Source organism: Gouania willdenowi, chromosome 3, assembly GCF_900634775.1.
Source record: "Gouania willdenowi chromosome 3, fGouWil2.1, whole genome shotgun sequence".
NCBI lineage: Eukaryota > Metazoa > Chordata > Actinopteri > Blenniiformes > Gobiesocidae > Gouania > Gouania willdenowi.
In genome coordinates, this window is record NC_041046.1 from 31,195,216 (window position 1) to 31,211,432 (window position 16,217).

The 16,217-nt window shown below is 39.4% G+C and overlaps 1 protein-coding gene across 1 annotated transcript in view; it reads right to left on the bottom strand.

Moving 5' to 3' along the window:
* The window catches only part of slc22a31 (solute carrier family 22 member 31), a 28,329-nt gene extending 17,328 nt beyond the window's left edge, over positions 1-11,001 (bottom strand). Inside the window, exons 1-3 of the mRNA XM_028477122.1 lie at positions 10,476-11,001; positions 608-711; positions 368-522 (exon numbers count right to left, since the gene is read on the bottom strand). Of these exons, the coding sequence (XP_028332923.1) occupies positions 368-522; positions 608-711; positions 10,476-10,907 (691 nt within the window). The 5' untranslated portion in view covers positions 10,908-11,001. The remainder of the gene's footprint in view (positions 1-367; positions 523-607; positions 712-10,475) is intronic.
* Positions 11,002-16,217: the final 5,216 nt, after the last annotated feature.

The window sequence follows — 16,217 nt, forward strand, 5'->3', positions numbered from 1 at the left end:
TATTTGTTTTTAGGGTATTTTACAGCTGATTTAGGACCCGTTATCATTAGAGATGCTAACAAAAAGATAACACAAGAGGAAGGTTAACTTTAATTAGATTATTTATTTCAGGCTCAGTAATTGTAATTGAACTTTAGTAATTCAGAATATAATTGCAATTGACTGAGGATAAAAAATAATTGTAATTTAATTGTATTTGGAAAAAATGCTGGTCACTGTAATCGTAATTGAAGGGGTAATTGAAAACGTAATTGTAACCGAAAAATGTAATTGACTCCAACCCTGGTTAAGGACAAAGCAGAGGAGCATTAAAGTTTGCTCTGAAATAAACCAATGAATCCAATTCTAGAAAACAGTGAGCACTTACTGGCAATGTACGACGACAAAAAGACGCCGGCGAGAGTAGAGCCCTGAAGGAGACGCAGCAGCAGAAACACCTCAGCGCTGCTGGACAGACACACGGCCACGCCCAACACACAGGACAGACTGATGGACAGGAGGAAGACTCGACGACGGCCTAACCTGAAACACACACACCATTCAATCATTCATTCAAAACAGACCAGAAGCCTTAAAGTGCTGAAAAATAACAGCGTCAGTCACTCACCAGTCACACAGTGTCCCAAGGAATACATATCCCAGAATCCATCCAATCATGAAGCAGATTTGCTGCACTGGGATTTTCCAGTAGTCGCTGCAAACCAGGTTCCACTGGAACAAAAGGAACAAAGTAAACAAAGGGATCCATGATTGTTTGATCATTTCAACCAGCAGACCAAATGTCAACTTCAGGTGCAGCTCAAGAATAATCAAATTAAACATTAAATATCCAAAGGAATCTTAAAGGTGTTGATAAAAACCCGCAGACGTCATGGAAAAAAAAGCGGCATCTTGGTACTGATACGGCTGCAAAAAAGGCGGAAAGCTTCTGGGTAATTTCAACAGGAAATTAAGCTTGGGAATTTTGGCAATATTCAAAAATATAAACTGATCATGGAAATTATTTATTGGAATTTAACAAAAAAACTGCTGGGCTGTGGCCGGACTGCTGGGCTGTGGCCGGGTCCTGGGCGGGGGTGGGGGGTGCGTCCCGGGGGGCTTGGCCCGGGGACTTGCCCTTGGGGGGTCCTGGTCCCGGGGGGTGCTCCTGGGGCCCGGGGTGATTGGCTGGCTGGCCGGGCCGGTCCTGGCGGGGGTCTTTCGGGGCGGGTGCCGCGTGCCGCGCCCTTGCATACCTAATGGTGCGGCCCCTGCTTGGGCAGTGCCCCGTGAGGCAGGGTGCTGGGGATGCTCAGGGAGCCACATCCCGGCAAGGCGGTCTGGCTTGGCCCTTGGAGGGGGCCCTGGCTTTTAAAAAAAAAAAAAAATAAATAAAAAAACTAAAGCCCGTGGCGCGGGCGACATCAACAATAGGTGATTTGGGGCGCCATGGGGGGCTAGGTTGGGGTGCCTGGGGGCCGACGGGGAGACTCCCGGCGGCCCCCTGGTGCCTTATGCGGCTTGGGGTGTGGTCGTCCTCCCTGGGCGGGCTGCTCCTGGTGCTGCGTTCATTCCGGGTCCCTCTGGCCTGGGGTCGGGTCCCTGCTGGCTCTGGGCCCGGCGGCGGGTGCCCGCCGGCTGCCCGTTCGGCGTGGCTCTGGTTGTCTGCTGGGCGTGGGCTTCGGCTCCTCCGCTGGGGTCTCGGGCGGGGAGCTCTCTGGGCCCTCCCCTCGGGTGGTTGGGCGCGGGGGTGTGGGGGGGGTGGGGGGGGGGATGGGGTGGGGGGTCTGGGGGTTGGGGGTTGGATTGGTGGCGTGGTGCGCTGGGTCCTTGGCTCCTTGGGGCTTTCTCGGGTGTGTATGGGGGGGGGCGATGGTTGCCTCTCGGTTTGGGATCTTGGGGGCGTTCGGGGGGCTGCTTGGCCGTGTGGTGGTCGCCGGGGGCCCCCGGATTGCCCGCTCTTGCTGCTGGCCTGGCTGCTTCCGGGGCCCGGGGGCGGCTCGTGGGTTTTGCAGTGGCGGTTCTTGGAAATACATTTGTCATGGATGCACTGGCCTTGGGCTGTGGGATAACACTCATACTGGGCTCAACCACAGACACGTTGTTCCCAAATACCTGTTTTATGGAATTTCCACTCACTTCTTCCTCTGCTCACAGCCACCACCATTATTCCTAAGCCGCACACTGGTCACCAAACTGGCTTGATAACTCAACAATAAGCACAATATACACAACCACAATTTCACATCGCATCACTTGAAATCTATCGACTACTCCCCACCCATTCCATTTCCTATCTTGTATTCCTCTTCCCTGTTAACTTCCCCACCCCTCTCCAACCCCTCACCTTGGTGTAACACTGCCCTCTCTTTTTTTACATCCTCCCTTTAATAAAGTATTTCTTACCCTTCCCTAGGGAGGGCTGGTGATGGTCACAATTATGCAATGAAATAAATAAATTTATTTAATTGCAATAACAAAATATGCATTGCTGTTAAAAGATTGCACTTCTAAGAGAAAAAAAAAAAAAAAAAAAAAAAAAAAAAAAAAAAAAAAGGAATTTAACAAAAATTAGGAGTGACTTTTAAATAACAGATGGTAATATTTTAAATGATGCTAAAATATATTTACCATCCTTGTTACGTGCCAACCTTGAATTTTGAAAATGTCCCATTAATTCCAGAGGTAACAGTAATGGATTACAATTACTCACGTTACTGTAACTGAGTTGCTTTTATGGGTACTTGTACTTTTTTGAGTATATTTCTAAATGTCAGTATGTTTCAAAAGACAAAGTAATTAGTTACATTTCTACACCCAACCATTAATGAGTAAATCATCATTTTATATTTTAAAGTGACCAAAACAGCATTGAATGGAAGTGAGAATTTTTATTCATTTTTAATTGAACCAATTGGAGCTATTTTATCTTAAAAAAAAGAAATAAACATTTTGACAAACCTTTTATTTTATACAGATGCCTTTGTGGAAAATTCATTAGGTTTGGTTTTTTTTCTTTTTAGGTTAAGTTTATACATGAGATAAACGGTTCCGTTACTGTATGCAAGGGAACCGTGGCAAGGTTTAATACTGTAAACATGGGGGTGAAAGTAACTAGTAACTTTTACTTCTTTTTTTATTGCACGTCAAACAATACAAGTAGAAACAAAAAACCAAATCAACAACAAAAAACAGACAAAGTACAGGACGAAGGCAGTCTATATATATAAAACAAAAGGAGGATGGCTTGTGCGTGTGTCCAAACAAACCCCCCGTGAAGGACCACCAAAAACAAACCCAACTGGCACCCCCCACCACCAGCCAGCAGCCCCCGCCCCGGGATGACAGCGTGGCCCACAGAGGGACACTGACCCCACCCAAACCCTTAATGGAAAAACCACCTAACCCTGAGGAGGGGAGCCAGTCTGTCCTCAACCAGTGTGGTCCATTTTCAATAGTTGAATTAATTTATAAATCTAAATTGGTTTAATTTATTATTTGAGTTGTGTTTGGAATTATGTTTTGACTGGTTTTGAAGGTTTAGACAGAGCCAACACCCCTCGGTGAAGCTCAACCAACTAGTAATTTTTACTTAGTTTGAGTACAAAATAAATGAGCTACTTTTTACTTGTACTTGAGTATTTTATATATGACTTACTTGTACATCTAGGAAGAGTACTTCTACTTTATTTCCAACTTGGAAAGTTGCCAGGATTTCATTTGGATGCTAATATTTATGTTTGGATATGAAAAGGTTATTTCAAATTAATCCCAATTTCCAGTTAATTCTGATGAAAAAATAATATTTTGAATATTCCCAAAGTTCCCAAGCTTAAACTGCTGGGGAAATTCACCAGAAATGTTCTGCCCCTTTAAAACCTGAGATATTGCAACCAGTTTGAATAACTAGAGATACACACAGCTCATACTCATCACTGCTCTGTGATCTGTGAAAGCTTAAAGGTCCTATATCATATTTTTCACCCATCTCCATTTGTTCTAAGAACTCCAACAACATAGTATTTGAGGTTTATTTTCCCAAACTTGCCTGTTTTCCAGAGTTTTGGCTCTCTGAAATGTGACTTTGTGAGCAGTTCTAAAAACTGGCTGTTTTGGGGCCTACTTATTCATATTCATGAGTAGGCGTGTCTGTAGACGCTGACTTCATGCCTCGCTCTAGCGAAAGAGATCAGTGATCAACAAAATGATTTTGTAATCCACACACTGTTATTGTTTTGCGCCAAAAAATGCACATTACAGTAAAACACGAGGCTATTTAAGCGGCTATTGTGATTGTGAGTCCGTTTCAGTGCTTCAGGCTGTGTGTTAATCACAGCAGCAGTGGAGCCTAGGGATGTAACGATTCACTCAACTCCTGATACGATTCGATTCACAATACTGGGTTCACGATACAATTCTCTCACGATTTATTTTACAAAATGGGACTATAGGCAAATGATGACTGAAAAATATTTTTTCGAGAAAAAATTAGAAAATACTGTATTATTTTCCTTATATTTTTCATTGTCAAAAGAATCCCTTGATAAATATTCAAAACAATGCAATTTAACTAAAAATAAATATTGAATGAAATAAATAAAGGAATAATACAAATGAAGAAGCCTATTAATTTAAATTCTGGTTCTATAGTAAACAATTCAAAGCTGCATAATAGTTCTTTTTCTTTTTAAAAGTGCAACTGAAAATGTATTTTGTGCCTTAACAATTGGACTTTAAAAAAAAAAAATAAAAAAAAAAAACAGTCATTGCCCTGTATTTACGTCAGATATTTGTTTGGACCAGCAGAGGGCGCTGGTAATCCAGTGGTCGGTTGGCATGCAGATATTCTAGCAGTGAAGAAGAGATGCTATGCTAGCAGACAGAGCTAATAGAAAAACGTGACTTTTACAGATATACACGTAATATTACAGATATTGTTTCGGTGCTAAAGGGGTAAGAAATCATTTATGAACATATTTAAGAGTAGAAGGCGGCCAGAAAGAGAGTAGTAGCAGATTCTGCCCGCTCCCTACACTTCTGGACAAGAGAAGGATAAATAGATATAGCGCCCTCTGCTGTTTAAAAAAAGTACTGCGATTCACATTTTCAGAGCATTGATATGAACCGTGATACCTATGAATCCATTTTTAACTGCCTTACGATTGATCGGAGCTGCTAATTCACTTTCTTCTCCTCCTCATCTCTATTAACTACAGGAATACTGCATTTAAGGCAATAACCATTTGTTTTGTCCAACCGCTGCGTCGCATTGTGTCACAAACACGTCAGATCAAGTCAAAGGCGATACGAGGCGATATAACGGATACTAAAAATGGAACGGCTCAGCAACAGGCAGTTCCTAAAGTCTGACCACTCATTTTTCAGAAGAGGGCAGAGCCGCAGCTCAGAGAGTAGGATTAGTGAGGATTTCTCAGAGATGCAGGAAGGGAGCCCAATAATACTTTGGGGGTGTTTTTGATAAAGAATTAACATTGTAACATGGTGGTATAAAGCCCAAAAGTGGATTGAGCATGATATAGTATAGGACCTTTAGAGAAACACGGGCAACTTTCTTTTGGTATGAAATGTAGATTGTGTAACATAAAACCAGGGATGTCCAATTCCGGTCCTTGAGGGCCACTATCCAGCCTGTTTTAGATGTTTCCCTCTTCCAACACACATGATTCAAATGATCAACTCCTCATCCAGCTCTGCAGAAGCCTGATAACGATCCTAATCATTTGAATCAGGTGTGTTGGAAGAGGGAAACAGCTAAAACATGCTGGATAGTGGCCCTCGAGGACCGGAATTGGACACCCCTGCATAAAACCCTTAAAAAGCTAATAGTGTCCAACACGCGGTGCTGGTGACGCCAACAGACTCTCAGTCATGGCCAAACAGTGGAACTGTGTGAGGAGCAGGAATGAAGGGTAATTACATTAGGATGCCTGCTGACACTGTTTGTCATATTACATTAGAATAAAGTAGCTGCCAGCAGCTCTACATCTGGGTTAGAAGAGCCACAAAAAGTCTTCACTTTTCCTCCTCCAACATGTTTGTCTACTTTATTACAGCCTGGCACAGTTACAGGAGCTACAACTGGAACTAAAGAATCACAATCTAACACAGGCAAACACACGGAAACATAAACTCCTCATTAACAGGACAGCATACTGTATATATTAATAAAAATCATCCTTAATTAAGAGTTGACACTGTTAGATCTCATAGTTAGCTGTTTCTTTCACGTGCATGTATCCATGATTACCTAAAGTGTTAGGAAAACCAATAAAATGCTGGCATTTGTGTGCACTTCTCCCAGTTACATATAGCATGTTTACCGTTTAATTTTAAACAATTTTCATTTTGAATATTTTTTTTTTTACATTATACTCCAGAAATATTTTGCACAAGTTTGCCTCGTTTTTTGCTTTTACATTTATTCAAACAGGAAAGTTTCACTGACTTTAAGACTCTCAATGAGACTTAATACTTGTCTTATTTATCAGAGGCTTTACAATCCTTATGTTGACAGTATTACAAATTAAAGTTCCTTGTCTTAATATAGTAGTGTTCTGCTTCTTTGTCTTAAATCATATTGTAGGTACTATAAAAATTTGTGTTCATGTACAGTAAAATATCCTGTGTATATCAATTTTAAATTATATATTTTTATAGATCAGCTATAAAATGATATGGGCTGGATAAATTGGATATCAGCTTTTTTTAAAAAAAAAAAAAAAAAAACAGCACTGATATGGGAGTAAAACTCTCGAATCAGTCAGGATTTAAAACACTGTGTGTTTGCTGTTGTTGGTTTGGTTGTTTTCAGTCAGATCTGCTTCTCAAGTTGAGCTTTAAAACAAGTCGTCAGTATCAGATTACAACAAACAGCGCAGAGAAACAGTTACAGGTCACATTTTACAACAACAGTCAGAGCTTGAAGTTTTGTTTTTTGTTTTTTGTGGTCCTAAGGGACATCATTGTTACATAAAGCACAAACTATGCAGGAACTTTGGTCTATTGGTCACGATAGTTTGCAGTCAGGTGCTTGTTAGGATGGGTTAAATCCTTCCGTAAAGAAACAGTAGCATTTAAATAAGCTAATACAAATCAGGAGGAAACAAATAAAAAACACCATCATAAAACAATCTCTGACGTCCAAGATCACAAAATCCCCCTTTCTGCAGATTCCCATCATTGTTAGTTTGTTTTTTGTTCTGCAGCTCCATTCATTGTTCTGTCCACTGTCTGCTCTGCATCTACACTGCTCTACTCCATTCAGATTCTCTAATTGTCCTGCATGGTGACTCAGTGATGTCATGGTGAGAGGAAGCTGTGTGTTGTTGAAAGTCTCAGGAATAAACATGGCAGCGTCAGCCTTCACAACAGCACCGTTTGTCATAAATGTCCACTGTCTGCTTCCTTAAAGCACAGCAGATCATCTGAGAGGAATAATTAGTCCTAATGGCTTCCTCTACTCATCAGCTCACTGAGATAAACAAACATCTTTAACCTAACTGGCTCAAAATCTAAGAGAATTACACAGGAATGTAGCGTGTATTTGAATTACAATCATTAGTAGTAGTAGTAGTTTGCTCTTTACTTATTTGTGGGTTCCTTTATTTCTTCTTAGTATTCTTAAAGCTTTGATTTCATGGTAGACATGTCATCAAGAACATGCATTAGACATGCATGGCTTAGATAACATTCAGCAGTCAGATTTAATCAATTACAAAAACAGCCTTTTTACCACCTAAAAAACATCTCCAGAATGAAAGGTTTCATGACTCAGAGAGATCAGGAGAAGCTGGTCCATGATTTTATCTCCAGCAGATTGGACTATTTGTAATGGTTTTCTGACAGGAATCATCACACAGCTACAGCTGGTTCAGAACACTGGTTCAGTCTGGCATTTTCCATCCAGATCAACCCACTACATTATCAGAGGACAACATGCCGTTATTAAGTCAGTGATGCTCAACATGTGGCTCTTTGTCTTCATTTTTATTATTATTCCCTCTGAAAACCTTAAAAGGCGGAAACTTCAAAATCTCTTATTACCAATTTGGAACTTACTTTGTCCAATTTTTGCCACTTTTCAAATAGTACTGACACTTTTTTTTCTGACTTTAGCTCCCTTTTGCCAATAAATGTCCCTTTTTTCCTATTTTTTGTCCATTTTTAGTTATTTTTGACACTTATCAAATTTTTGTCCTTTCTTTACTTTTTTGGCCACTTTAAATCCAAATAAGATAACTTTTGCCTAATAAATACCACTTGTTTTCTTTCTCCCCTACATTTTGTCTGTTTTTGTTTCATGTTTTTGCCATTTTTCACTATTGTTTGCCACATTTTGCCCATTTAAACTACCTTTTTCCATCACATACACCGGGTTCCTCTTGATTTGCACATTTTTGGCCACTCTGAACTGCTTTTGGCCCATTTTTAGTCACTTTCACTCTTTTCTTGCACTTTTGAACAATTTTTTTACCACCTATTTTCATGTCTGCTTCCACTCGTTTGTCAAAAAACAGAAAAGCATAATGGACCGGACCGGCCCACTTTAGGTCAACGGCCCACCAGGTCAATGGCCAGTCCACCCATGAACTTGGGTCTTAACCAGAACAAAGATGTCAGAACATATTACTCCAGTTTTAAAGTATTTACACTGGCTCCCAGTCAGCCTCAGAATAAACTTTAAAGTTCTGCTGCTGGTGTATAAATCTGTGAATGGGTTTGGTCCAGAATACATCAGTGACATGTTAGTCAGGTATGAACCCAGCAGGTCTCTCAGATCTATGGACACAGGTCAGATAGTGGAGCCCAGAGCTCACAGTAAACATGGTGATGATGCTTTTAGTTGTTATGCTGCAAAGCAGTGGAACAAACTGCCAGCAAAGCTGAAGTCAGCATCTAATGTGAACATTTTAATGTCCTTGTAGATTTTTAAGCTTTTTAATATTTTCTGTTTCATTTTGTTTGATTATGTAGAGCAAAATGAATTGCCTTGTGTATGAAATGCACTGTACAAATACATTTCCCTTGCCGTGCCTTAGATAAGTATGTCTGAAATGGTAAATTGTTTTAATCAAAATGTGGTTTATTAGTCACAAAAAAATAAAGAGAAGTGGAAATCCTGTCACTGGTAACTTTTAAAAGGTAAAGGGAGCAACATAAGCGGTTCATTTTACAGACTTGCCCGCATCCCCAAAAAATATCTTATTAAAAATATTAAATGAGTTGTTGGAATAAACACAAATGAATGGATGTGTATAGGGTGCAGTGATGTCATTGTCTCCCATGCTGACCTGCTGTCTTTGAACCTGAGGCATGAGCAGGTAAAGTTAGAGTGACGGTTCAAACTGTTGATCTGGAGTCAATATTGACTTTCTTCATGACACCCTGACTGCTCCTCAGGGATGGGTTAAGTGCAGAAGACAAATTCCAATAATGTACTAACATTACATGGCCAATTAAAGGCGAAAGCCCGATTTAATCTTTAATCTTAATCTTTAATCTTAATCTTTAATCTTAATCTTTAATCTTAATCTTTAATCTTAATCTTTAATCTTAATCTTTAATCTTAATCTTTAATCTTAATCTTTAATCTTAATTAATCTTAATCTTAATCTAATCTTCTAGCTGAGAAAAACTGAGGCGGAAACTGGTACAAATCTATGGGGCACCGATTGTAAATTACACATGTAATACACATGCTAAAATAATCAGCAACATTTAGCAAAAAAACACATTTAAACAACATTTTTATTTTATATAATGCTACATTTGACCAGATTTACAGCAATATTTGTAAAATGTGTGGTATTTTTTTTCTCATAAAAACATAATGTCAATGTTAAATCTAAATGTGAAATAATACATCTAAATGTTAAATCTTAATGTTACGGGTGAAACCAAATATTTAGCTAATATGCAAATTCACCAAAGTACCAAATTAAAGCTCACATTTAACATTTAGATTTAACATTTACATGGAGATTAAACATTAAAATTTACAGCTAACATTTAGATTAAAATGTAAAATTCATATTTAATATTTAGATTTAACATTGACATTACATCTTTACAGGGGGGGGAAAAAAATCACATATTTCACTGTAAATCTGTCAAAAGTAACATAAAAATGTTACCGTTTGGGTGCCAAATATTGCAAATGGTTGCCGTTTATTTTAGCATGAGCAACTTTACAATCCAGAATCAGAATCCATTTATTGTCATTGTTATTCTTTTAGAAGCACAACGAAATTAAAATAAAAAAAATAGCAGCTTTCGTAAAAAAAAAAGTGTGAACAGCAGAAAGAGGGAAAAAAAAAGGTAGAGCAAAGATTATTAGTGCAAAAATAAAATAAAATAAAAATCCAAGCACCACATAGATCCAGCTCAGGCCCTTCAGAACATTCAGTTGTTCTAAATGAGATCAGTTTATCCTCCACTAACACAGACAGATCCAGTTGTGAGTGTCAGTGTCTCACCTCAGTCACAAAGTTGCTCTGCAGTCCTGCTCCGTGGATGTACTCCCACCCTTTGGTGCAGGACACTCTGTCTCTGGGTGCGTTTCCAGGCTGGTCCGAGACGTTATTGTGGAAGCTGTAGAGGTGACAGCGGCTCAGGCCGGAGCCCTCCACCCAGGGGACGGACAGGTTCAGAACCTGCAGCATGGACAGGTTCCCGGGGAGGCGCGTGGAAGGCAGCAGCTCCGGGTCCGGTCTACAGTGGTACGACTCTGGGATCAGGGTGTAGAAAACGTCACTAAACAGGTTCAACATGACGGCAAAGTTAGGAAGCCAGCTGAAAACGACCACAATGCGGTTGTAGCGTCCGTAGCCTCCCGTTAGAGGCAGAACTTTGGTGTCATAATCCATGTGAGGGCGAGAGTCGGAGACAACAGCCGCTGCCGAGGCCATTTTACGCAGCGAGTGCGCACAGCGGAGAGCCTCGCGCACAGGTGGGCCCGGTGGAGGGCGGGGTCACAGAGCAGTGACGCATCCGCCTGGCTGACTCACCGGAGGGGGAACCCACAGTCAAACCTATACACAGGCAACTGGAGGCCCGGGAGCCACATGCGGCCATTGGTCTAATTTTGTGCGGCCCCCAAGACATAATTGGAATTCATGAGGTTGTAAGTTATTTGGAGCCCAACATAACACAAAAAACTCCGGAAACATAGAAAACGACAGCAAAGTGCACAAATCATCATCAAAAGTACACAAAGTGATATCACTAAACAACCACTTAAACACAAAATGACTACAAAACCAACAACATATACAAAAGGACTCCAAAGACACACAAAATGCTAATGAAATTGCACAACAACAAAACAAAAAATATATAACCAAAACACAGGACTTGAAAAGCACACAAAAAGGGAACAAATGTTCGCCATATTAACACAAAATAAACAAAATGAATTAACACCAAAGGACGACAAAGACGACCTGGGACTTTTTAGATGTGTCCAAGCTATAGCCTCCAACACACCTGATTCAAATTAATGGCTCATTATTATGGTTCTGCAGAGTTTGATGACAACACATTGGTTTCAACCAGGTGTCTCTGGATGGCATTACTCTGTCACCCAGCACCACCATAAAAAACGTAAGTGTTATCTTTGATACCGATTTATCCTTTAATTCTCATATTAAGCAAATCACAAGGATAGCCTTCCTCCACCTCTGTAATATCTCTAAAATCAGCAATATCTTGGCCCAGAGTGATACCGAAAAACTAATTCATGCATTTGTTACATCGAGATTAGATTATTGTAACTCCCTACTGTCAGGATGTCCCAATAGCTCACTAAAAAGTCTCAGGTTAATTCAGAATGCTGCAACTAGAATACTAACTGAAACAAACAGGAGATAGCATATTTCTCCAGTATTAGCTTCCTGTAAAATCTAGAATAGAGTTTAATATCCTCGTTAGCATACAAAGCTCTACATGATCAAGCGCCTGTATATCTCTGAGACCTGTTAGTGCCCTATTGTCCAGGCAGAACACTCTGCTCTCAGTTTGCTGGCCTTCTGGAAGTTCCTAACGTGTCTAGAAGTAGAACAGGAGGAGGAGCATTCAGCTACCAGGCTCCTCGCCTTTGGAACCAGATTCCAGTCTCAGTACGGGAGGCTGCTACTCTCTCCACCTTTAAGGATAAACTTAAAACCTACTTATTTGCTAAAGGGTATAACATATATTACCATTAACCTAACCGCTAGAGCGAACATGGGCTCATCTGTAAACGATCACATTTACAGACCTTGGAGTCACTGTTGACAGGAAGAGATTTGTCACCTTCATAATAAGTGCTGACTAGGCCGCTGGGAGTGAGGCCCAAGGCCAAGGCAGGCTGACTTGATAATACTGTATCATGTTTTTCTGCAGTCAGTGCCTTCTCCTGTCATGAAGCTGATGATGGCAGTTCCTGATCTGTGGTTCACGGCTCAACTAGTCTGAGACACTGATGTTCTCTCTCTCTATCCTGTTCTGTTGCTCCTTTTGTCCACTACCCCCAACCAATCAAAGCAGATAACTGCCACCTCTGAACCTGGTTCTGCTGAAGATTTATTCCTGTTAAAAGGGAGTTTTTCTCCCCACTGTTGCTAAATGCTTGTTTATGTGGATTTTGTTGGGAGTTTTTTCCTTTACTATTATGAATTTTATATTTGGATAGCGCTATAAGATGACCTTTGTTGTAATTTGTGCTTTATAAATAAAGATTGATTGCAATGTGTATATATATATATATATATATATATATATATATATATATATATATATATATATGTAGTATGTATATATATATATATATATATATATACTTTTTTGCTGCAATTTAGTTGAACTACATTTATATTTCACAAAGTGCAAGTATAGTTTTTTTTTTTTTTTTATGATTTCCAGTCATCTCACGCCTGGGGTGAGATGACTGGACTCTCTCTCTCGTACCCCCTGTAGTGCCACTGTGTACCCCCATTTGAGAAACACTGCCTTAGTCCACAGTTTGTTGGGTATAGTTTATGTATATGGATGAAAAAAATAAATAAATGGTTCTCCTGATGCAAAATTCAACTTGTTAAACACAATTTGAATTTGTGAGTTAAAATGTTCCTGGTTTTAACATGAAAACCTAAACATAACCTGTTGTGTTCGATGAAGGTTACTGCGTGATCCATCCAATAAAAATATAATTACTGTTTTTTTTTTTTACTTAACCCATTTGGTTCTAATGTTCCGGCTAGTAAAGCTATGCAATATTTGAGTTATTTATTTTCTCAATTATTTGTGTCTACACATGAGTGATTATATTCTAAATGTCCAAGAACAGGGCCGACACAGTCCGGTAATATTTCAAAATTTTATTAACGAACATAATCTCTGAGGAACAACAGCAGTTTCTCGCGCTCTCTGTACATGCAACTGTAGAAAATAACAATTTAGAATTTTTTTTACTTTTCAGTTTTAGTCTTTTACCCCATCCATACTCGTCTCATCTCATTTTTATTCTTTTTGTGGCTTTTTTTTCTTCAACATTTTCTGCAGGAAAATCAACAGCTAGAGGTGAAAGTACTGGATTTCTGATACAGCACTGACGATAGCATCAACAACCCCGCTGCTCCTCATACACCACCCTACCTACCCACCCGCCCACCTCCCCCCCCACCCCATTAGCTGCTCCAACAATATGTACACAAATAAACTACAATGTACAAATAAAAAAATGTTACATTGTTACATCATAATCACCAGCAGCGAGCGCACACTGCCCGTTGCTGTTAGAGAACCCCACATTCTACGCAATTTTTCAGACTAGTACAAAGAGGGTGCAAAATGTCCTGGGAGGTTTTATTTACACAGCTATGTACAGTATGTCTCTTTCACGCATTACAAGTAGGAAAATTTACACAGCGGAGACCAAATCTTTACTCAAAACATACCACAGATGTCAGAAAGAAAAGGTAATAAATAGGTTATTTCTCACCATTTAAAGAGTAGTTCTCCATGCTTTAATTAGTCATTTTCCATTCGACAAAAAGGAACAAAGAAACAGCTACAGTCTGGGTTTTATTAAAAAAATAATAATAATAAGATAAATGGAAATCAAACAAAAGAAAACTAAAATGAAGGCTTGAAATTGTGATACTAGATTGTGGAAAAATAGCTAGTATGTATAGTCATGTGGAATAAGATAAAACACACACAGTCTAAAGAAAAAACAAAACTCTATATAGACACAATGAGTGAATGTGAAGGAGAGTAGAGGTAATATGTTGCTGACTGAGGTGGTGTCAGGCTCGCATGTGTATCAGAGCAAAGTGCTCTACTGTGAATCTGTGGACTACTCTCTCTCTCTCTCTGTGTGTAAGTGTGTGTGTGATATCACATTAGCTGAATGCCCACATTGGAGGATCCCTGTGTACACTTTTGTTTAGCCTGTTGCTCTGTGTAGAGAAATAAGAGGAGACAAACTGTGAGTCGGTTGTGTCAAACATCACCATTTCAAGCCTTTGTAGTTCAAACAATTGACTGAGGGCAAAATTATGAACAAAGGTGGGGCTTAAACCAGCAAACAAAACAAAAACACAACAAAAAAACCCAAATATGACACATGGAAAAAAAAAACGCTCTTGATGTCTTGTAAACAATAGTGAGAGGGCATCATCGGTCAGGGCATAGTAACGGTTTACATTCTGCTTGATAAGCAACGTGATTGACATGCCACTGGTGTCTATGCTTTGTACAGGAACCAAAGAAACTCAACGCAAACAACATCCAAATCTACATACACACACTAAAAACACACACACGGATTCTGTGAACAACAGGACATATTTAACCTCTAAAACAATAAGAAAACAATCAAATAAAAACAGAAAACATGACCAACGGACATTTAAAAAAACTAACGTCTGGCTGTTTGTATCCAATTATTTAGGTTTTTGATGTGTGTGTGTGTGTGTGTGTAGCCTTGCCACCTTGTCTGCACAGTGTAATAGCAACAACCATTACACCTTAACTACAGCAATGCTGATGGATAGGGTGTGAATTAACAGAAACATTGTATTGCTATTAGGACAGGTTGCACATGGTCAAGAAAGCTGCTCAAACTCTTAAAAACATAGGGATGATTTTTGATGAGCCGAAAAACAAAGAAAGAAATAAAAACCATGCGGCTCAGCATTAAACTGTATCTTTCCCCTTTGTGGTGATGTCTTAACTTTTTGGTTTACTCTTAAAAAGTTTCTATTGTAACTGTCTACTTGGGCCGCACACATGAACATATTCATTGAAAACGGAAAGCACACAATTAAACAACACAAGGAAATAAGATGCCTTTTAAAATTCCCTGACAACACTAAAAGACTAAAAATAGGGTAACTTGGATGGAAATAATGTAAAATTTTTAAATGAATGGCCTCGTGCCCAGGCCTGATAAGGTTTTGGTTTCTGACATAATGGCGCCACCTCATGGGTTCCCCTAAAACAGCACCAGGTAAACAAGCTGCTCTTTAACTTGAAGTGAGAATCAAATAACGAAACAAACAGGACAAAAAGCTATTGAATTGTTGAAGATGTTTTGTTGTGATCTAAATTAGTTCCCAAATTAAACAAAAAAAAAACCAAACAAACAAGCAAAATAATAATTTTTTTACAAACTATTTGGATGGTTTTGCTTGTTGTGACATCTCTCTTAACTTTCAACTTATATGTAAAGATCTGTGACTTTGCCCCACATTAAGTACATTTTTTCCCCACTGAAAAAGGCATTTTCTTGGTTCGAAATGTTTTTGATATAATTGTGTTGTAAAGCAATGAATAATAATCTTCTGACTATTCTTTAAATAAATCCTCAACTACTATTTTGCTACATCTGAGGGACTGTGTGATGGTCGGCCTGCGGGGGCCAGATAAAATGCAGAAGCTTTAGCTGTCAGCTATTTGTGTCGTGTCAACTCTCCTCTCGGTGGGTTTGGTTTCCCAACCGGAGACCATTGACTGTCTGCTGAAGTCTTTCAAATACTGACAGATACTGTGTACACATTTTGGCCCGATATGAGGGGGGGAAAGTGCTGCCCATAAGTGAACTGTACATAGAAAGTAATAATAATTTTTATTTCTTTTATGGTTTTTTTCTTTACATTTAACTGAGTGATATTACAGTACATAGGTTATTTACAACTGTGCAGTAATGTGTGGCAAAATAAATTATCTAGAAGGCA